The 24,402-nt window shown below is 40.1% G+C and overlaps 1 protein-coding gene across 2 annotated transcripts; it reads right to left on the minus strand.

Moving 5' to 3' along the window:
* Positions 1-1,650: 1,650 nt before the first annotated feature.
* On the minus strand, positions 1,651-23,620 carry CRBN (cereblon). Of its 2 annotated transcripts, none has more exons than XM_057422887.1 (11): positions 23,466-23,620; positions 20,067-20,179; positions 19,699-19,901; positions 18,672-18,821; positions 15,508-15,670; positions 9,631-9,693; positions 8,805-8,889; positions 7,725-7,840; positions 4,816-4,880; positions 3,148-3,279; positions 1,651-1,918 (listed from the first exon to the last, which is right to left on the minus strand). In XM_057422887.1, the coding sequence occupies exons 1-11, from the start codon at positions 23,530-23,532 to the stop codon at positions 1,735-1,737; spliced, it is 1,341 nt and encodes a 446-aa protein (XP_057278870.1). In that variant the 5' UTR covers positions 23,533-23,620; the 3' UTR covers positions 1,651-1,734. The 2 variants fall into 2 exon arrangements, with proteins under 2 accessions (XP_057278870.1, XP_057278872.1); XM_057422889.1 differs by having other exon boundaries at positions 20,067-20,176; positions 23,466-23,603.
* Positions 23,621-24,402: the final 782 nt, after the last annotated feature.

The following is a 24,402-nucleotide window of genomic DNA, read 5'->3' on the forward strand; positions in this document are numbered from 1 at the left end:
CCCCCTATTTGTTCAGAATTATATTCACAGAAATATTGCTTTTCACAGTTCACTGGCAAGTCAGAGCACTGCACACAAAATTAAATACGGCACTAAAGACATCGATGGAGAGAACAAAAGTTATCACAGAAGCACAGAGGTAGAAGGCTTCGAAGAACTACACCTGAGTTACACAATCATTAGTCTCTACCTACCTAGCATGATAAACAACCCCAACAGCCTCTCAGCATCCCTCAGCTTTTTGCACAGGGTATCATTTTAGCTGCGCTGCAGCAGGTACCCACTGCCACTGAAATCCACTCCTTGCCCCACAGAGCCCTGACCTGGCCTTTCCCTGAAGTAATCTGTCCATGCTACTACATACGTGTGGTGCAGGGGCACGACTGAGAGTGAGCGACTGGTGGCTGCAGTCTTACATCTTAAGTAGCTCCTCGTCATACTTAACAAGTTCTCCAAGATTTTGTGTGAAGAAACAGAGGGAATGATAAAGCTTCAAAAGAAAACCAAGTGTGAATGTACACAAACATACTGAAGAGATCTGCAGTTTCCATCACCAAAGTGCACTGTGAGGGGGAAAAATATCCCCAGTAAGTCAATGTCAAAAGCTGCCCCAATTTGGCACCTGATTTCTGTAGCACAGACAGCACTTCAGACCAAAAAAAACCAGCAACCCAGAAAAAAACCCAACATAAAACACACACCCTCTCCCCAAACTGCCTTTAACTTCTGTTTTATTCAAAAACATTTGCTCTGTGTCGGGTAAGGCTGATAATGTTAAATTTTACTTTATGATATGGAACTGTAAAATGAAAAATCGTATGTTGCCTTCTCCTTGTCATGTATTTCAGCAAGTACTGCACAGAACCTTGGACATCTTTGCTGGGAAGCTGTTCTTCACGGAGATCATTCTGAAAAGTAAATGTAAGCACACTGAACAGTAAATGACAACGTAGTTTATGCTCTGGGACTGACCTGTATATTCTGTATAAAATTTTAAAGACTTCTAAAGTCAAATAGACTAAATAGATCAGACAACTTGTAAGGACCAAATACTTCACACTGCTTCCTTCCAAAGGGCATCCTGCACTGCAGGCAGCAGAAACTCTTGCTTTTGCCCGTTTCAGCACTGCCACCGATGTTCCCACACTGTATCAGCCAGAAGAGATACTTCAGTTCTGTACTCTCTTCAGTAGTTATTCAGCAACTATCTGAGAAACAGCACAAGCATAAAATTTGAAGTACTCCACAGTTAGAAACAGGGATTCTCAGCAAAACCACTTTAAAGTATATTATGGAAAACACTCCGCAGCAAGTAACTGGTGTCTACCTTCATACATATATTGCATAAATTATACTCTATTTGTGATTTTTATTCCCCCCCACCTTCTTTCACTGCGAATTGATAGCAGTAAACATTTTCTGAAGTGCCACAAGGAAGGATAAAGTTCAGTCTCAGTTCTGTGTAGAGAGATCAGATGGATTCCTTGGTGTCCCATGCCACCTCCTCTTCTCATCTGACATTTTTAAGATTCAACCTTCAGTTCTCATTGTGTCTGGAACAACAGTAACATGGATGCACACCAAACCCAAATATAGCGAGCCTGCTTGGTTGGTTGTTCTTTTGTGTGTGGGTGTGTCTGTATTCTTGGGTTGTTTAAGTAAGCATCAGAAGCAGAACTGAGCAGACGCATTTGAGACACTACTGCCTGTTCATCTCCAAAGCAAGCTACTGGATTACAGGCAGAGTAATGGTGATCTATCGTGGCCTGAGTCTTCATCCGCTTCTGGAATCCGAGGCAGGAGAGCAGACCGTGTCAATCCCCAGAATTTCTGAGGTGACATATCCTTTTTGGTAGCTGTGAACTTCCAGCCCATATGGCTCCCACAGATCCTGCACTGGGCTATAGTCCAGGCATACCTATCAAAAACAAAACAAAAGGTTGATGATAGCATGTAAAACACCAGAACACAGTTCACCCATCAGGTAAGAAGGTAACACTAGTTTCAAGCTGGGTTTTTAAAGAAACTTTGGGACTCAAGGAAGAAAAGAGCTGAGAAAACACATCAGGATGGGAAAAAATACCTCCAAATATTATAAGCCACAGGTTTTCTTCAGGGAGCCTTAAAGACTACAGGTATGCCATACACTCTGCAAGTCATTACTCAATGGCAGGGGGGTTGGAACTAGATGATCTTAAGGTCCTTTGCAACCCTAACTATTCTATGATTCTAATCCAGAAAAAAACCAAAACACAAACCATGATCAACACAAGAAAACAGAAGAGGAACTGTGTACAAGCATCAGTCAAGAACCTTGGACTAGCTACAGATAAAGCAACATATTCTTCTCTGCTACTTTAGAAGAGGATACGATAGCCAAAGGGACAGAATGATTTTTGACACTTTTGACACAGAAATGACCGCACAGAAAAATGATTTGGTGAAAATATATTTAAAGAGTTTTTCGTGAAACTGAAGTTCCGAGTCGGACATTTCATGTATTTTTAAGAGTTAAATATTCCAACTTCTGAATGAGCACATAAGGAATGCTCATCTAGCTATGGATTAAATTTAAGCTACAATAGAGGGGTGACATTTTGATGCAAGACCTGTCATTACTAGGCAATCTTTTACATCTTGACAGTTAATTTGCTACTGTTTTAGACAGCCAGGCTAACTAAATAAATATCAAAGGTAATCAGATTAATATAAATGTCAGTAAATTAAACTCATGTAACATTTATTCAGTTTCTAGACCTAAAAAAGTGTCTCAGTAGAGTAACTGCATTTATATATTCCGTTTTTAATTTGTACTTTATTTACCTTATGATCAAAGAAAGCTGTAAGAAAACAACAGTGATTTGGGTTGTAGCTTACACAAAACTATACACAAAGAAACTCCCAAACAGCATCTTCCAACTCCCCTATTTTGAAAAGATTAAAGAAAACTTCTGAAAACCTTCTATCTGAATTTTCCAGTTTATTATGTATTTTGAAGAAGTGTAAATTTACTTTCCTGTATTTCATATGAGTGAAATGATGTTCTATGTTTCAAAATGTATGTATTTACTATTTCACTATCACAGGAATACATTTACAACCAGATTTCTGTCATTTACTTATAAAAGTTCTTTTAACTGTTATTACCCAGGAAACCAACTGTGCTCTGTCGATGGTCGTCCGCTGAGATTCAAGTTGCAGGCTTTATATACAGTGAGGGTTTCATGGATGTACCCATGAGGATTCACGTATGCTGCCATGGGTCCACATAAGGACAAACTACAACAGACAATTTTGTCAGAAGTCAAGGAAGAAACAAAAAAACAAAGGCTGTCAAATGGAAACAGAGGAAGAACTGCCAACCATGCTCAAAACTATCTTCCACAGCAAAAGAACCACTTTAGGCTGTAGGAAGAGAAGCACCTTTTATTACATTATTAAAAATTGAAAGAAAATAGATACTAATGTAAAATACAATTGGTCAAATCTTGTTAATACTGCACAACTTTCAGTGTCCAGTCATATATTCCTCACTGACAATAAATTATTCCTGTTACCTGAAGGCTTTTTTTTCCTGTTTACCTAAAGTCTCTACTTTTTAAGTCCCTATTTCAGAAAAGATATTTAAAAGGGTATTACTGGGAGTAAGGATTAAAACTTTCTTGTGCTCAGATGAACCTCGCCCAGCTGTATGTTAAAGGGGACAAATCACTTGGGGGATGCTGTGGAAACTACCTCATTTAAGGCCATTATTAATCTTTCCCTCACAAACCTACTGCTTGGTATAAAAAAGTACATGATAGACTCAAATTATTTTTCTTGCTGCTTTTGAATGGTGACTTCCAATAAAACCAACTAAAATCTATGCTGCTGCTTTTAAATCTAACTTTGAAAGTAAGCAAAAATGTTCACTCATTCTCAACATTCTGCTGTTAAAGTACATGGTATTGACATAGCAGGAATCATGGTTTCTGGAATCCATTATTTGATTAGAAGATATGAGATGGCTTTTAATTACCACATCAGCTTCTTACTGCACTGATAAAACCGTGGGGAGTCTTGCTTTGTAAATCAAAACATCTTTTAACCTTCATTATCACAGATCACAGACAGACGTTAGTTACCCAAGATGAAAACAGCGTCAAGACTGCCAGAAGCAGCAATTATTTGGAAAATGTATACAGTTTTATCATCGTTGAACATGAAAGATATTGTATAGGTCAAATATATTAGGGGTACATACTGCCTAGAGGAGCCACTAGGATTAAACCCTATATTCTTAAAATAAAGAATGGTATCACAGTGTTTAATGACATAAATAGGCAATTTCCTTAGATGACAACATCCTGGGAGCCTATCTATCTATACCACCTGATTAGTGAATTTTAATCTGTTGAGGCCTGTTGACACACACAGGCCAGGATGAAGTGTTGAGAAATAAAATTTGGGATGTCATGAACTTTACTCAGAAATAACAGGACAAAAAAACCTGTGTCAAATATCTGTGTTTCAAAACTCAGCACAGGGTGCATAATTCTTCAGTGGAGAAGTGCTGGAGTAAGTGGCATAACATGGCCTTCCTTCCACACTAACTTCTGTTACAATATACACGGTGGTGCTCAGATTTACAACCTTTCTATTAAAAACCACCAAACTAACCTGTTTTGTTTTATAAAGAAAATGCCCTATAAATATTTACTGACATTTTATTAGAGCCATGGAAAACACAGCAGTTATAAGACATAACCTAATCTGTTTTCCTGTGTCAATGTTTCTGATCAAAAACCTTCCAAAGATTAAGAGCAATACACTCACCTGAATATTTCATTCTTGGTAGTTATTTCTGTATCTTGGCATTGCTTACAACAGAGAGATGTACACTTGAAAAGAAAAACAAAGAGGGTAATTTCATTCATCTGCAGAGGCTTGGCAGCACAGCAGCAAATAATGAAAATGTCTCTCCCATTCCTCAGAACAGACTTTGTATCAATTCTTTTCTTTATCTGGAAAGCAGTCACTTATGTTTTCTACCAAAGGATACCTTTTTTTCTATGCATTTTACTTAGTTATGGTAAACATTGTTATCTAAAAGACAAACCAATTTTTGTATACTCCCCTGTCCCTCAAAAAATGCACATGCAGAAGAGGATCTGACTACACAAACACAGTAAATGAGTTAACCTTCTAAGGTCTCAAAAAGCTAATTCAGAAAAAAACCTTTTGCTCTTCTAAAATACCACCCAGAAAACGTAGATGAGTACAAATGCAATCACTAGGTCTTTCTAAATTTGAGAGTACTGTAGATCAATGGTTTTAATTTCCTCATGAAAAATATGAGACGCATTGATCTTTCTCTTAAAGATTAAAACTGATTAATCTATCTTCTACAATTTGTAGATAGTAGAACAAAACAATTCATCACTGACATTGCCCAGAAAATAAGCACTTAAATGAGCTCAGTAGAACATAACCATTCATTTTCAGGAGGTGTATTACACCTACCTCTTTTTACTGGTAATGCATGTGAAATTACCCCAGAAATGAACCACTATATTTTGGAACCAGGATCTTCACTTGGGTAAGTCCCTGTGTGAGCATACATCCTTTGAAAGCCGCAAATCGCAGCTTGTGCTTTTGAGTATCTCTGAGTTCCAACTCCTGCAATCCTCATGTGATACTACACCGGCTTACATCAGTCTCTTCTCTCTCCTTTCCTCTATACAGATGCTCTGGGCTTGTTGCTGCATTTCAGCTTCCTCCAGCTGCTTTTTTGCAGGTGACCTTGGTTGTGGCCCACAGTGTCAACACAGTCTATGCATCTTGGAGACTGATAGGGAAAATTGCTATACTATACAGATAGGATTTACCATGTGCCAGTTCTCTTCTTAAAGCTCACCTGGCCTTTCTGTCCTGCCAGGGACCTTTAACACTTACTATCACTCACTCTTTTAAACTACCTATACTCACAGATTATAATCTAATGTTCATATATCCCTCAGTATCTGATTTAGTCAGCTACTTCATCTCACTCCTCTGTTTCCAATCCTATCTAATTACTGCAATTAGCACTGTCAAGCAGAATGCAAAGAAGTATTACACCTTTATGGGATGTACATTTCTTTAAAAAGAAGCACAGTTAACTGTCTTTAATAACAGGAAAAGCTATTAAAGGTATAATACAATTCACTGATATAAGAGACAAAAGGAAATGTATTAGGTCTCACCAGCAGTTATATCACTGTAAATTACATTCTGGACAACGAAAATGTTAAGTCCAGCTTTCTAAAGTAAACCAAAACACATGATCTTAAGGTCCTTCCCAAACCTAACTATTCTACGATTCTATGTTTACAGAGTAACATGTCACACGTTGATGAAGAAAACACCTTTTTGGTGTAGGCTAAAAACTTAACTTTGTCTTATGAAGGTAACCTAAGTCCTCTTGTCTCTTTGGGATTTGTAGAAAATACGCAATGTGCTGAACACGAACAGCCCTTAGCAGTACCTGAATATCACAATATTTTCAGAGTTTCTGACTCAAGAAATACAACGAAACTTAATCTGATCACAGAGCCTCATGCAAAACCCTGTCCATTTTTGTCTCAGAATTTGGGAGCAATGTTTTCTGTTTCCTTTTCTCTGTATATTCCCTTTCAGAATTTTGGTGCATGAACTCTGGGAAGACGAACAGTAGTAAAATGTTATTCTGGTTCTCTCTGCCCCAGAAACAGGCAAAGAGGCAAAATTTCCACTGCTCATATCAAGCAGACAAACACAACAGTGTTACACTGTTTTTTTAAGACACTACTTTTATCCCCTTACAACCAGCAAGGTGAGGATCAGGATGTATACAGTTATTCGTTGCAAGGTGAATGTATTAACAAAACATTAATTTGTCTCTCCTTTCAAGAGCTGAATACTAAATATTCCAGTTACCACCACTAACCACATAAACAACTTTACAGTTAGAAGTTGTTTTTACACCAACGGCTCTCTTCAGTGCTTTCTCTTTGGAAAGAGAACAACCACCTGAACTGCTGTGGGAAACTGTTGCAAATGCTGTTCCCAGAACAGTCAAATTCAACATGAGGTTGACTGATACTTAGTTGCATTATCAGTTATAATATATAATATTACTTATAGTAGGTATTATTATTGGGAAGGGAAGCCAAGTTTTCGAACATCTTAAAAAAGGTATTGCCTAAGAAGATGATAAATGTCTTGCAAAAATCCATGCAGTCCAATACTTAGATTTACATATTCAGTAGCTCAATACTACAAAGATTTATCTTTTGTTACAAAATCCACAAATTTTCATGGCGCGATGCTACTTGATTGCGGTGTATTGTGCTGTTATGATGTTCATAAGGTTATGAACAATACAAGGTTATGATGGTTCATAAGATGGTTATGAGAAATGCTGGACTTTTAGCACCATCTCTTGGCTAAAAAAAGTGCTGTGAGGTTGAAATAGGGTTTCTAACACAAGCAAATATTATTATATGCTTCTTGCTTGCTGACAAACATGAAGTCTAGTATTGAGAGCATTTTCTTTCTAGAGCAAACTTTTAAAGCAGATGGAAAAAATAAAAGAACACCCAAACCTCGCTATCTAGAACTATCATTTAGAAATTCCATGCATTTTTGTCATACATTATAACAGTCATTCCTTTTTTTTTTTTTTGTGAGAACAACTTAATGACAAGTAAAGAAAAAATACTCACTTTGTTCATAATATCTAATTCACACCGGAGTCGCTGAACAGCACTACCTATTTTAAGCAACTGTATACGCAATGCATCATCAATCGGCAGGCAAGCAGCAACTCTGTAAGAAAAATCTAGAAATGAGAAAATAGCAGGCCTGTTAGAATTAGAGAGAGAAATAAATCAATAAACCCTACTACTTCTGCTCGGTTACAGACAGAGTGCTAAAACTTATGTTTGTAATAGACTTTTAGAGGTCATCTCAGTACATCCTTTTGCCCAAAAGGCTGGATCATGCACAGACAAATCCTCTTCTATGGTATCTGTCCAATCCAGATACCACTGATGGAGACTGAGCCATGCTGGTAAGGTAATGTATACTAAAACCAGAACAGACCCCAGACAACACTGATACAGACTTCCACTTTGGCAGTGAATTACTGAGATTTCCATACACCAATCTTTTTCTTTATGCTTGCACTTCCTGTATTTGGTTCTTATCTGACTTTAACTGAAGGCTGCCTTTCATTAAGCATTTGAGAGCCTACACAGAAGAGAATGCTTTTCCCCTTAGGAAGACTTCAACTGAAATCTGTGATTTTGAAATTTTACTAGATCCTAGAGACCTGTAGAGAGAAAAGACCTGCTCACTATGGCATAACCCCAACGCAGCATGCAAAAGGTGGAACCCAACTTTTTTGTGATTAGGTTACTGGTGCTATTTTCCCCCATGTTACATAAGAGGTAACAAGAAGTAAGAACAAAGAGATTCTACATACTAACACTTAGACTTATGTAATAATAATTTAAAAAAGCTAGTATGCTTTTGGCTTTCTTTATGAAACATACCACATTCCTCCCACCATGGAGCACAATAAGAGTTATACTTCCTATACTGAACATGTTGTGGCACAGTTGGAGGATGCTCATGTCCTTAAAATCTCTATCATCCTTCTGTCAAAGTCAACTATCAAAATTCACTGGAAAGTGGAAGTGAGGGGTGGACTAACAACAGAAGGTAATTATCTAAGCCTTGTTTTCTTAGGAACTGAACACCCAAACCCCAGATATGAGTTCATCAGCTCAACAACATCATACCTATTGGGTTTGTTGGAAGAGATTCATCTTTAAGATTTTCATCCCATTCATGTAGCTGCCTCTTGACTCTTTCCATCAAGGTTTCCTTTTGTTAGAAGAAAAGCCTAATTTAAATACATAGATATTTCTGTTTTCTTAGGAAAAAAAAAAAAAAAAAGGAAGCAAAATGTAGAGTAAGCTATTTTCCCTAAGTGGACATTAGCTGTTAACACTTACAATAATGACACGCTCATTTTGTATCTACATGTTTTAAACTAAGAGCAAACTAGGATGGGAAAGAGGACAAAATGAACCAATGGCCCATGACAGTTATACGTCTCATTTGAGACAAGGAGCCAACCACTCAAATTCTAGACTGTATAAACAAGATGAGGGGCTAGCCTCCTCCCTACTTCTGCCTCTCTTACACCAAGTACCTCGTGTACTAATATATATATATGTGTATATAAAGAAATATGTACTTTTTAAGGAGTAAAGCAACTTCAATAGGAAAGACAGACCTAAGACTATTCAGCACCCTGGTGGTTAGAACACTTACCTGGAACATGAGGGACAGACGACTGACTCAGACAACACAGCAGGAATCTGAACCTCTGTCATCCACCCTAGACACATGCTCTAGCACAAGGGAACCGTACACAAGAGTAGCTGTTCCTGCTCCTTTCACAACAAACTGAAAACTGTACATTTCTTTAAAATGTAACTTAAAACCCAACAAAATTAAGGCTTTTATATTATCCAATAATAACATATTCAAACATACAAAACTAATAGTAGATTATTTGGTATACATATATATACCTACATATACATAGGGTGAACTTACAGCATCATATAGAGAGTAGAGCCAGGGAGGCCAAGATGTCAAACTCGCACAGCGGAACTTCCTCTAAAATCAAAAGCACAAATATTTATTCTTTCAGATTAGCAGATGTTAGGGACAGTTCTTGCTCAAATAATAAACCAGAGGAGGGATACCTGATTATTTAAAGATACTGTAAATTATCACCATCAAGACCAGTACTTCAATGTGAAGCTTCCAAACCACATTTCAAATGCATTGAGAGCTAAAGCTTCTGGGCAAGAATGACAATATATGGATTTCCCCAGAAAACCTGTCTCAGCATTACAAGTATTCCTAATGACTAGTAATAAGAAATTATGCCTTTCAAAAGAGCATCTATCTAAAATTTAGACAGTTCAGAAAATTCAAGTACTATTAGATAGTGCATCTGATCCTTAGTTTCCACCAACGGCTGGTACTTCAGCAACCACAGCAAACCACCACATGGGAGCGATTAAACTATTTATATCAAATCAGTCAAATGCATAAGTAAATAAAATAAAATAAGGAGATTAACAGGCCGTATCATAGAATCATAGAATAGTTAGGGTTGGAAAGGACTTTATGATCATCCAGTTCCAACCTCCCTGCCATGGGCAGGGACACCTCACACTAAACCATCTCACCCAAGGCTTTGTCTAACCTAGCCTTGAACACTGCCAGGGATGGAGAATTCAGAACTTCCCTGGGCAACCCATTCCAGTGCCTCACCACCCTTACAGTAAAGAATTTCTTCCTTATACCCAATCTAAACTTCCCATGTTTAAGTTTGAACCCTTGTCCTGTCACTACAGTCCCTAATGAAGAGTCCCTCCCCAGCATCCCTATAGCCCCCCTTCAGATACTGGAAGGCTGCTATGAGGTCTCCACGTAGCCTTCTCTTCTCCAGGCTGAACAGCCCCAACTTTCTCAGCCTGTCTTCATACGGGAGGTGCTCCAGTCCCCTGATCATCCTCGTGGCCTCCTCTAGACTTGTTCCAACAGTTCCATGTCCTTTTTATGTTGAGGACACCAGAACTGCACACAATACTCCAGGTGAGGTCTCACAAGAGCAGAGTAGAGGGGCAGGATCACCTCCTTCGACCTGCTGGTCACGCTCCTTTTGATGCAGCCCAGGATACGGTTGCTTTCTGGGCTGCGAGTGCATACTGTGGCTCATGTTCATTTTCTCATTGACCAACACCCCCAAGTCCTTCTCCTCAGGGCTGCTCTGAATCTCTTCTCTGCCCAGCCTGTAGCTGTGCCTGGGATTGCTCCCACCCAGGTGTAGGACCTTGCACTTGGCATGGCTAAACATCATGAGGTTGGCATCAGCCCACCTCACAAGTGTGTCAAGGTCCCTCTGGATGGCATTCCTTCCCTCCAGGGTATCAACCGAACCACACAGCTTGGTGTCATCGGCAAACTTGCTGAGGGCGCACTCAATCCCACTGTCCATGTCAGCGACAAAGATGTTGAACAAGACCGGTCCCAACACCGATCCCCGAGGGACACCACTCGTTACTGGTCTCCAGCCGGACACTGAGACATTGACCACAACTCTTTGTGTGCGGCCATCCAGCCAGTTCTTTATCCACCGAGTGGTCCATCCATCAAACTGATGTCTCTCCAATTTAGACACAAGGATGTTGTGTGGGACAGTGTCGAACGCTTTGCACAAGTCCAGGTAGATGACGTCAACAAATGTATCGGGTATTTTAAGCTGACATATATAAATGCAAAGGATATATGATGATATTTTTTAAATAGAAATCTAATCGGTTAAAAACATAACTATAAATACCACCACACAAGTTAGGAGTTCTGGAGGACGCTTCTACGCAGCAGAACAATTACTGGTTAAGAAAACTTGGGCAGTCTTGATGTCTAATCTCATATCACTCTCCACTCTCTGGTCTCTATTTTTAATGGAAATCACATTTTCAGAAACGCTTACTGAACATCAATGCTTATAACCAGCCTACTGGAAACCTATTAAACAACTTTATTATAATTATCCACAGATAGTGAGCAAATATTGTACAATATCTATTTAACAACATCCTATGAAGAAAAATTCAGACCCAAATGGAGCACTCAGTAAGAAACAAATGTGGAGGAAAATAAAAATAATAGGGGTGAAAAATATCCCCTGAAGACCTCGTAACTATTCCTTATTGAATGGTTTTGTTTTAAAATTAAAATAGAAGTGGCCCATGCTCCTGTACCATACTTCACTGGGAACACGACTAAAACGTGCACTTGAATTGTGTACAAAAACATCTATACAAGACTACAGAGCAGATCTGGAGGAACAAAATACACATGGCCACCAATATAACTTCTAAAAAGTCTTCAGCTTGTGCTTATCCTGCAGACAAGAAACTCTAGATCATAACTGCATTCCTTAACTACCAGATTTCCAGCAGTGTAAGGTAATTTGCTTACTTAATTCTCTACCGTGACTTTATACATTTAAATGCATAGGTTTAGGTTAAAAGAAATCTAAAACAATGTATACTACATAACCACAGTGCCTTCCAAAACTGTACTGTAAATATTTACAAATTAAAACTTCATTTTCCCCTTGAGGCCAACTACCCTTATTTTACAAATGAGAAAAAACAGGCAATACTTAAATCCACGGCAAATAAACGGTACTTTGAAGAAAGAATTCCGGAACACTGAAACTCAAGTTAATGTTCCAATTAGCAAATATATTTTCTGTAACAGCTGACACAGGGTCAGCTCTTGTATGGAGCAGAAACCATTCTTAAAATGCAACTTCTACTTTCTGATGTTTCTCATTATATTAGATAAGAGAGGTACAGCCTAACATATTGTGAACAGTCAGTTCTACTGACAGGACAAGAGTTCAACAGGACAATGACCCTACTCTGGATCTGCATCTCGGTCCATAAAACATGATCTTACACTGGGAGTACTGCATCTCAAGTATCATCTGATGGAACCAGTCTTGGAAAGGGATTACTCCCCCCCTCCCCAAGCACAGTGTTTCTGGGCTGTTAGCTCATAAATGAACTTGTTCAAGAGCTCTGAGAATCAATAGTTCTTTGTTAGTAATAGTTTGTTTGGTTGGGGTTTGTTTTTTTGGGGGGTGGGGGGCGGGGGAGGGAGATCAAATCCACTGAACTAAAAACTGAGCTCCAAACCTGTCCTGGGTTCAGCAGTAGCAGTCATTTTTCTCCTTCTTGGTAGCTGGTGCAGTGCTGTGTTTTGACTTTCGGCTCGGGAACAGAGCTGATAACAATGATGTTTTGGTTTGGCCAAGGACTTTGTGAGCCTCATGCTCTGCCAGGGAGGATGGGAAGACGGGAGGAAGCAGAGACAGGACACCTGACCCAAACTGACCAAAGAGATTTCATACCACAGCACGTCCTGCCCAGGATGTAACTGGGAGTGAGCCGGAAGGGCTGGGAGACTGCGGGGTTGGAGGAGGCATTGGTGAGTGCTTGGTCTGTGGGGTCGGGCGAGTTATCGGTTGCCTGGTGGTGAGGTGTTGTATTCTCTTCCCTTGTTATTTATCATTATTATCATTGGTAGTAGCAGCAGTGATTTGTGTTATACCTGAGTTACTAAACTGTTCTTATCTCAACCCGTGGGAGTTGCATTCTTTTTGATTGTCTTCTCCACCCCTCTGGGAGCAGCGGGAGGGCAAGAAGGAGGGGAAGTGAATGAACGAGTTGCCTGACTGGGTTTAAACCACAACAAAACCTTAACTGCATCTGACAGTAATGGGAGTTACTAGGATTCCATATTAATTTCTGGAGGTAGTTCCAAAGATCTCTACTAACACAGAAGACTTCAAGGTATCTTTCCTTTTATATACCACTGATGGAAACTGTGGGTTGAGTAATAAAAAGTTATATAAATAAACTCATAAGCCACAATTTTAGTATTTAGAAAAGCACCTGTTTCACCACATCCTCTCCTACTGACCCCAGTGCCAACTCCTGGCCCATTAACCTTATCAGGCAGACCTGTCCACTATTAATGATAGCTGGTCTTTGAAAAGCCTGCACTGTGCCTGAGAATGAGCTAGGTTTACCCTTAACGGCTTTTGCTGGTACATCTATGCTAGGATGCTACTCTAGCATGGTGCTTCTTATGGGGAAACATAATTTATTCCAGCAAAATTATCCTTTTGACAGTACATTTTTATTTCAGACTCCTGAAGGAAAAGGCTGTATACTGGTAAAAGTGCACATTCACTTGTATAAAGGCATCTTTTAGCACCTTTTAAACAGCACAGCTGTCTCTAGCACAAATCACACCTTATTATTCTCCTGAGCAACGCACAAGTTTGTAGCTTAGGCCTGCCACCAGCCACTTAGGACTCTTGAAAATCCTGCCATACAATCTTAGTGTGAATTCCCTCCTGATTCAAAGTACTGCCACAGCTGCAGCGATACAGAAACACTGTAAACAAGCAAGGCAGAATTTGTGCCAGTGAAGCAAAATGGTAAAGTACAAGGCAATTCCCTGATGACAATACCAACATCTTGATAATGAGTATTTCTCTCCTACTTTTGTTTTAACCAGAGTCAAGTAAATAAAATTCTGGAAGCTCTCTGAAGAAGTGCAAATTCTGCATATTTATTGAAAAAGCACTAGGAAATAAAACAAATAAGACTATGGAACTGCTAATTCACCCACTCTGTGTGTAAAAGCACCGCCTTCCACTAATAACTACTATGTCAGCATATGTACAGTTCATGAAAAAAATTAGATTTCTATGACCCTTTCCTATCTTATCACATTTAGTACCACAAGAAGACTTAAGGAAGTTTATAAATTCAGTTAAGACAAAAAAGGGGGAAGTGGGATAAGGGGGATTACATATTAACTCTTCCATAAGGTAAATGTGTTAAAAAAAAAATACTAATAAATCAAAAACCAGATTCAGAAATACAGTTGGCCAGGATAAATGGATTGTATGGAAGTGTTGTGATCTGACAAAGGTAATGACTAAGCACAAAAGAACTTCAGATGTATGGTATATGATAATTTACAAGATGAAAGTGCAACATAAAATATGCTGAAAACGAGGAAGTACAGCCTAGTTGTTAGCTAACAACCATCCGGGTGGGAATATTTTACAGGATTAAAAACCCCTTGAGTCTGTCATTGTAACACAGACCCATGTTTTCTACAGACATGTAACTGCAGGTACAGAAGTCAAACCTTTGACTGATGGAGGTTTTAAAGCAAAATTAGCAAACGGAATTCTGTTTCCAAACAACTAAGGTATCACAAGTCTTTTGTTTCATCACTGAAATTTAGGAGTCACCTCTAAACTACCTCTGCTCTTTAAACACCTCTTCTACCCAAATCAAACAATTAACAGAAGAAGTTATGAAAGCCTTTTTACTTCAAATCCAAACCATTATGACGACAAGTACAAAGCAAGAGCACTGGCACTGTTAACACTGATTACCAGTACTTTTATTGTCCAAGCAAAGTCTGTACAAGTTAAGATGCTTCTTTAACCTGCCTAAAAATTAAATCCTATAAACTTAAGTGTTTTTTCCACCAACACTTCATTATCTACAAGTTTTACCAACTGGAACTCTGAGGTGTTTGATTACATAAAAAAATATTGTAGTATTACATGATTATGTCATAATATTAATCTAATGATACTTTAATTAAAACCAGAGAGAGCTCAAAATACAAAACACGTATTTCCCCACTATGGATGGCTGATAAACAATCACACAATACGCAACAAAAGCAGGAGGTTGGCATCTAGCATCCCAGTTGTGCAACCTCCTCGAAAGATGAACAGATGGACTTTCATACTGCTTGTCAAAATACCATCAAACCAGCAAATCAAGATCCCCACAACCAGATTCTAACCTTTTGGTATTTCTGCCACCACTGCTGTATAGCTTGGTCCTGCCATGATGTAGGTTTCGAAGATGGAAATATATGGCATCGGCTGAGAGACTGCAGCTGTACTGCTGCCATTGTTGAAGGCAGCACTCGCTCAGGAAGTATTTGTACTTTAGCCTGCTGGATTCTGATAAAAGAAAAGAGACAAGATATACACACTTATACAAGAATTGAAAAAAAATGAATTTTACTGCTTATAAAACCATAGGCTTGTGTAATAGATTAATCATTATGTAGCACTATAGAATTTAAGCAGCAATTCATTTAATCAGATTTTTAAAGTCATGCTAATGTAAACCAAATTACCTTAAGGAACATTCAGCACATCTGTAGCAAACCAAACACATACTCTTCCAGAACACAAATAATCTCACACCCTTGGCTAAATTATTAAAGCCACTGTGCTGACTGGACTTTGGTCTACATAAATTGAAGACAGAAGCACTAGATACCTGTCGTTGATTGTGGTGGACAGATTAAAGACAGATTGGCAGTGGCAACCCAGCAGAATATTTTACCATCTCAGCGTTGTGTATTTAGAGTTTTGTCTCCTCAAGTTACTTTTGGTATAAACTAACAGTCAGCAACTACATATCAAATCCTCAGAAAGGAAGTTTAGCTGAAATGCAGTTTGCTATCTTCAAACCACAAAAGCTTATGTGCTTAGCTAGGGTTCAAAATCAGCAGAAATAGGATATAGACTCTGATCATCTTTTAACATCCTAGCATCAGCCAGGTCACCTATTCACAAAGAGTTCAGCAACTCTTATGTGGCTCGTAAAAATACTGTTCAGCAGGAAGGACTTCATATTTTAACAGTATTATGCATCAGAAACCCTGAAATGCTGAGATGCACATTATTACAAATATCCTGTTTTACTTACAGGGACTACAGTGAACTCTGTTAACTTACTGTAGACTTTAAAATGATGTTTTATCATAAGCACTTAGTAATTGGGAACACCAAGAACTACAGAAATTTTCTCCTTGCTAAGAAGTTCAGTATTTTCCCTTCTTTATGAGAAAGGATTTTTATCTGAAAGTCCTTCTCCAAGCTTTCTTGTCAGCCCCTTTAGGCACTGGGAACTGCTCTAAGGTTTTCCTGCAGCCTTCTTTTCTCCAGGCTGAACAACTGAGCTCTCAGCCTAAAATTAATCTCATACTCTTTATTTCATTCATTTAAAAATTCATATTTTTGAATGAACATTGTGAACATGCCGTGTAAAAGTGAACTCTGCTAGTCAGTGGATATAAAATCATCATAATAAAATCCTTTAACAGCACAACAACATCACTGCACATCTTAGCTGGTTCTGGATACTGAATTCTCACTAACGATGGTGTTAACTGTAGTCGTCCAAGTACTGCCACCTTGTGTTCAAGAAATGTTTTTTCTAAGATGTAAAATTTGGAGGATGTTATTTGTAAGCAAATGTTACACAGTGAGAAATAGCAAGTAGCTATTCTTCATTTCTACAGCTTCAGGTCATAGAAGCATACAAAACCACTGAGTTTGGGCTGTTCCTACAGAATCATAGAACGGTTAGGCTTGGAAAGGACCTTAAGATCATCTAGTTCCAACCCCCCCTGCATAAAAGCACTATGCCACTAAGCAATGCCTCTACACCAAGAAATAGCAGAAGTGAGATGATGAGCTGCAGATTTACAGATTTGGAGTAAGGTGTTAGAGGCCCTGCAGAAAAGATTACAAAACCTCTAGCAATTGTGCTAAAAAAAAGTCACATGCTTGCAGGACCAGTGTCTGGAGCATGTATCTCTGGACAGTGACACTGGCAGAAGATCACGATGCAATTCATAGTGCAAAGGATAATGTCAAGAAGAACATGAAAATGACAGAAGACTCAACATACTCTTCACTAAATGCTGAAGATCTTAGTCACTTCATAAATGGACAAAGGTATAAATTACCTAATATGATAAAAACTGGCTAGAAGAGGAGCTTTAAATATCACAGGTATCATACTGGAATATGGAAAACAACAGAACTGCAATACAGAAGAGAACTCTATCACAGCTGATTTGAGTGTGTTTGACAAGCACATGAAAACTGTCAACCAGTAACAGTAGAAGTGGCATATTTCTAGCAGTGAAGAATCAGTGAACAATCGGAAAGGAAGAGGTAAGACCTGCTGAAGTTAAGGATGTACTAAACTATGACAACAGTTGAAATAAACAAGATTTAGTATTTGAGAAACTGAAAGCAATGGGCTGATTGTAGTCAGCAAAAATCAAGAACCTATTTTCGTATTCAAATATTTATCTGCACATTTCAGTGTGCTTTTATGTTTTACAAAGGAAAAAAATAAGAGGAGCAATTTATTTCTCCACTATTATTACCAGACTTTTGTCTTCCCCTTTCAGGGGAAACATCTCATGAAAACCACCACCCCTGTGGGCACAGCTACTGTCCCCTCCATATCTAAATCATACAGCTGAATCCTTCTGCATGCTGTCAAGGCTCAGGAGTTAAAGATCACTCAAAGAATAAAAATAGACAAGCATGTTATTAACTGTTGTGTCAGACCCTTGCCTGCAGCCTTTCAAAGCTGCAATTACATACAAAGGTCAGAAGTGGAACACGTTAAATGCAGACCACCTCTAGAAAGGTCTCCTTTCAGAAAATGAAAGTTACAGTTTTTCAAAGGAACAGAATCTGGTCGCTATCAGGGACGCTTTCCACAAGACAGCAGAAAGCACACACTTGATATCATATCCTCTCATTTCACATCTGGTTTGGAAAAGGGATGTGAGAGATTTTGGAATAAAGCTTTAGAACTTATAATGCTGGCCAATCACCATCTTTTTCCTGACATAATTTCCAGAAATAAAGTCATTCTGACAGGTATATTCTCACATGCACCAAATCAAATTGCAGGTACATATGCTTTGGAGGATTTTATAGCAAAATTTAACAATGACATAAACATGAGTCTTGGAACAGGAAATGTCAGAACTCCTTAATAAGCAGAGAAGCTACTGATTAATTTAATACCTATAGCAATTAGTCAACTGCCTTACTGGAAGCACAGATGCACCTGCAGTAAAATGTAAATGTTTTGGTGAAACAAGATTTGCAGTATGTAGAATTAAATATGTAATTGTCTTACCCATCCGACTGGGTTCTTATTTCAAGCACCTTGAACCTTTGTCTTCCTATTGCTTTCACTTTGACTGTCTCAATTCCATATTCCTGCTCTTCTCTGTAGGCATATATTTCTGCTGTGGTTCCAAAATGAGCTTCTCTTTCAGGTACATTACTAGAAGTAACAGAATTAAGAAGGTTACCTACCCTCCAAACAGCACTGTTCACTTAGATTTCAGTTAGTATACCTGCACTGACTGTACACAATTAGTCTTACCAAAAAAGTAAACCTGGTGAAATAACTTCAACTAAATACAATCATTAGTTTTTAATTTCAAAAACAACTTCTAATATTTTATTTGGTTGGAGGGGAGCGTTTACCAGTTGGCTTGGTTTTATTTTAGGCTCTAGAGGTGAAATACTGGGAACACAGGGATTGCCAATGTACCTGCATTTCAAATACAGATACTGGAAGTACCAAAATTCTTTAGATTGACTTTAAAAATAACCGTTCCCACCTCCTACATAACTAAACCATAGTAAATTGCAGGGTGGGGAGAGGGAGAAACATTCCCTACTTCTTTTGGCACAGAATACCCTTTATCTTTTCCACTTTTCTACCAACTCATGTCTCTCAACTGTGTCATGAAACTCCTGTCTGGACTTGTTAATTTACATTCAAAACAAGCAAATACACCTTTACAACAATGCAGTTCTCAAAACAAGAATCTGATTTTTACATTTCAGATCAAGACTTAATCAACAAGCAAGATGGAGCAGCACATTCAAGGAGTTACTGAAACTGAACATGGAAAGCAAATAAACTCTTACTGTTTCTCTACACAAGCACATGATACTTCAAGCAGAATAACGTGAAAACTGGAAAATTGTTTTTGTTACAAACTGGAAGACGAGTTTTGTCAATTTCAAAACACAGCTTCTATTATTCACCATGGAACTGATGCAACCATCTGCTTTTCATTTAGCATCCAAAGAAATTGTACTAAAAATACATGCTACACAGCATCAGTAAACCCACTCGTGTATTTTACCTGTATGCAAGAACAGCAAATGTTCTGTCTTTCTGAATTAAATTCCGCACCATGCTAACCTCTTGAGGGTGAAAAAGCTGAAGAGGTAACGTCTGTCCAGGAATCAACATCACCATCACATGGGGCAGCACTGGAATCACCTGACAGCTGTCATCATCATGCACTGTCCTGCCATGAAACTCTTCCATATCAGAACCTAAATACTGAGAACAGTAAGGAAGGAAACAAGAATAGTATAAGAGGTTTTGGTGATTTACAAGGATAAAATAAAACTAGGTCTTCATCTTGAGGATATTACAATAGAATTATACAAAACCAATCAAATCCTCTTCAAGTTGTATTTAATGGACTATATACAAAATACATACCATATGTGATGTTGGCAAACTGGTATCAAAATTAATGACGTTTCGCTTCTCAGCTTCTTTACTATCTTGATCTTCAACTTCCATTTCATTGTCATCCTCTTCCTCACTCTCTGCTAATTAAGAACATATAGAATATTCATAAATCAATCAGCAAGGACTGATACTGAGAAAAAACAGTCAAAGAAATGCATCAGATATTCCCAGGCTACAGCCTTTCACAGGGAAACAGCTTTTGTATTTATAAACTTGAAAGGCTGAAGAACAATGTTCTTGGAAGGCTAAAGAAAGGCTATTTTTGAAAGGCAAAATACCAATTTTTCTTGGAAGAAAACACTAAACAAAATCTGTCAGGTCAGATTTTCACTGCAGTAGTACTTCATCTCAATTCTAAAGTCTTCTGTCTATACACCAGGATGCCAGATAACTTAATTTACTGTAGGACACAATATAGTGTTTGGAGTAGTACAAACCTGAACACTATAACTGCATCATATAGAGCAAGCAAGTTAAAAACAACCTGAACCTCTACTTTCACACAAAGACTCTTGCTGGTATTTTAGACTAATTCACTGCTGTCAGCCTCTCCTACGTGGATACCAAACACACACACACACGCACACACACACACACAAACCTCAGCACAGGCACAAACCCAGCAAAGGCAACTACTAGGGAAGCAAATGACTGCAAGGGATTTCAGTAACAAAATAATACTTAAAATTTACTACCTTCCTCACTTCCATGTGTCAATCCTAAAATTACTTTCAGGCAACAGAACAATTCTCAATATGCTTTACCTTGGAAACATAAATAGCGCACCTATCTGTATATATCTTTATAGATATTTTAAAAGAAATGAAAATTCATAGTCAATAAAAAAATGTAATTATCTCTAAAACATGCTGGTTTCACTGCCAGTTCTGTGCATTACCATACAATGTATGCATGCAAATACCCAAAACAAATGCAGTGATCACACATTTCTAACTGCACTATTTGATCCTATTTCCACAAACCGTGGAAATACCTCATGCTATATGTATAATCAGTGATATCAGAATCTTTGCAAACCAATCTGCAGGATTCTAACACCAACAGTTGCTGGGTAATGGATAATCTCAGTGGTGCTGAAAAACATCATTTAGATCTTGAAAGCTATTACATTACAAGATAGGTAGAAAAATACCTTTACAGCAGCCTATCTAGTTGCTTGCCTTTGAAATTAGTATCTTAAAACATAATCCAGAGTGGAAAATTTAAAAGATTCTACGATTATCTTAACTGAAAGGTGCTGTAGGCAAACCTTACAAAAGAAAGCTGCTGCAGAAGGAAGAAGCCTTCCTTCAGAAATGGGGGTACTACCACTAACCTCCTTCAACAAGATCTTACTATTTCTGAGTGTGGGAGGACAAGAGAACAATGAAGAAGACATTACAAGCTGGTTTTGGAGAACCTTTTCTTTCCCTCTTCATCATTCAGACACATTTCTTAAATGTACTCTGTACAAAATGTTTAGCCAACGGTCATCTTTCTGCTTCACCTCACTTTGTTTTTTACTAACGCACAGTTTACAGAACCTTCTGTAGGAGGCATGGCATGGCACACAGATGTCACAGATCCATCCTATATTGTATTTATCTCAAGAAGAAATGACCCAGCATGACAAGAAAGGAGGTTACCGACTCTCTTTGGTGTTTTACCTAATTACATAACTTAAAGCAGTAAGGCATCATCTTCCTAGTTACTGTGAAAAATACTCCATTTCTATATGAAATCTCTCCTCCCTTACATTCAGATTTATAACTATAAATGAGTGACAAATGCTTAAGACATACAAAATGGACAGTAGTTTGACTAGTCTGACGGAGGGCAATTACGAAGTTTCTGTCTGGTTCTGTAGCAGCAGTGCAGGGTGGTGAAGGGAACCTGACTTGATCAAAAACTATGTTCTGGTTTGCATGTACTCTCATCAAGTTGCATCAACCATTAGCAGTTTTAACAGCTTTCTAGAGAGAGGACCCATCACCCCTTTTGATGAACACAGAATGAATTAGCAGCAGCTGATTAAGAACTGTGCCCTGCAAACTTTTACTCCTTCTTGCCAAAACCACACACTAGCTGCTGTGTGGTGGCAGAGAGGAACGATGACTCATTTCACTGCAGCAGCACCACGCGAACGTCAAAATACACCATCTTCACTCTGCTCCTCCACCACCCCACAGAGCAGCAGACGGAAGGCAACAGAAACTGCACTGTTTATACCCTTATACTTTTATTAATGGTGATTTTCTTCTTCTTTTTCAAGGTTAGCAACACCTCCAGTTCACAAGGGAGACAAGGGAAAGGCAAGAGCTGAAGACACCCTGCACGACAAGGCTCACTTCTGCGGCAGGTAAGGCGTCCCCAGATGCTTATGCCGGTGCACTAACACCATCAAACCTGTTCTCAACACCTCTGTGCAGAAATGAGGAATTATGAACTGCATTTAAAAAAGCAACACTAATAGCCTCCCTCCTCCCCCCCCCAAGCCTCAGCAGGAACAGGGCAGGAAATAGTAAGGCTTTATTTCCTAAAATATTCCGCAAATACTTTCATATTGTTTTAAATATACAGGCATAAAATACTGACAGAACTCCTGCTATAGGAAATTACACCGGTTACTGGCAGGACTTACTGCTACATTCTCCTGTTAGTTATGCTGAAACCGTATTTTTTGCAGACCGACTAAAAACGCACGTTACTATGCAATTGGATTCCGTATGGGGAATTATGCCGGTCTGCAAACTCCAGCATAAATACTGCAGGAGCCTGGACAGTGTGCGGAACCCAGCGCTGCTCTCAAGCCCTCTGCACAGCACCTCTTGCTACCCTGCTTATTGAGGGCACTAGAGGGCATTCCGATAACACTTCCTATAACAACTGACGCTGAACGCTTTCCTCAGACCTCGTTTGGTTTTACAGGGGTCATTCCCAGACAGCGGCTTCGCTGGGAACTCCACAGCGCGCTTCACCCCATCTGCCCCTGACAGAGCCTCTCTCCTCCCACCGCAGCACCACGGCTCGGTCCACTGCAAGTACCAACGCGCCACACCTGTGCCCGTGGGAAGGCTGCGGCTCCGGGAGCCGGCTACAGCGCACACCGCACACCGCGCACCGCCCACCCGCAGGCCCGGAGCTCGCCCTCCCGCGCCCTCTCCCGGGCCCCACATGGCCTCCCTCCCTCCCGCCCGCCCGCTCCTCACGCTCCCCCCGCTCCCCCTTCCTCCCGATCCCACGCATACATCGCGGGCCGGCCCCTCCCCGCCCGCCGAGCCGCGGCTCAGCGCTTCACACCCGGCGCCTTCTCCCGCGGCTCGGCCCGGGACCCCGCCGGCTCCCCGCACGGGCCGCGGTCATTACCGGACACCAGCTGTAGGTGGTTCCCCATGTTGTTATGGGGCTCGCCGCCTCCTTCCTCGGCGGCCATCGTTGTTTACCCCGAGAGGAGCCTGGGAAGCCGCCGGCGCGGGGGGAGGCGGCGAGAGGAGGAGCCAGCGCAGGCCCCCGCTGGCCTCTAGCGGCGCCTCCCGGTGAGCGTGCGGGCTGCAGGCGGTCAGCGCCCGTTCGCCGGCAGGTCCCCGCGGGTCGAGGCGGCAGGGGACAGCGGCGAGGAGGCTGGGTTTCCTCGCCAGGGTGGCACCCGCCGCGCCTCCCTAAAGCGCTTCGGTGTCCGTGAGCTCTGGGAGAGGGGATGGATGCAGAGAGATCCATGATGGGTCAGCTTTCCGGCAGACAGCTTCAGTCAGAAACCGTAAAGGCGGTAGGTTTAGTACTTAAAGGGGCCAACAAGAAAGCTGCAAAGGGACTTTCTACAAGGGCATGTAGTGACAGGACAAGAGGGAATGGCTTTAAACTGGCAGAGGGAAGGTTTAGATTACATAGATACAAAGCAGAAGCTCTTCCCTGTGAGGGTGCTGAGGCGCTGGCACAGGGTGCCCAGAGAAGCTGTGGCTGCCCCATCCCTGGCAGTGTTCAAGGCCAGGTTGGACGCAGGGGCTTGGAGCAGCCTGCTCTAGTGGAAGGTGTCCCTGCCCGTGGCAGGGCATTGGAACTGGATGAGCTTTAAGGTCCCTCCCAACACAAACCAGTCTGGGATTCTGTGAGCTGTGCAATCCCAGCTGAGATTCCCGAGGGAGCCCAGATGTTGCTGAACCAGATGGACAACTGAGAGCTGGAGAGGAGACAGGGGAGCTACACTCGGGTGCAGGAAGGTTGAAATGACCTGCATTACTTGTGGGACACGCCTGCTATCAGTGCACAACAGACTGCTGGGCCTTGCTGACTTGCTTCTTGCAGC

The sequence above is a fragment of the Pezoporus wallicus genome, unplaced genomic scaffold, assembly GCF_028554395.1.
Source record: "Pezoporus wallicus isolate ANWC-B61680 ecotype Strahan unplaced genomic scaffold, APGP_CSIRO_Pwel_v1 contig_7073, whole genome shotgun sequence".
Taxonomy (NCBI): Eukaryota; Metazoa; Chordata; class Aves; order Psittaciformes; family Psittacidae; genus Pezoporus; species Pezoporus wallicus.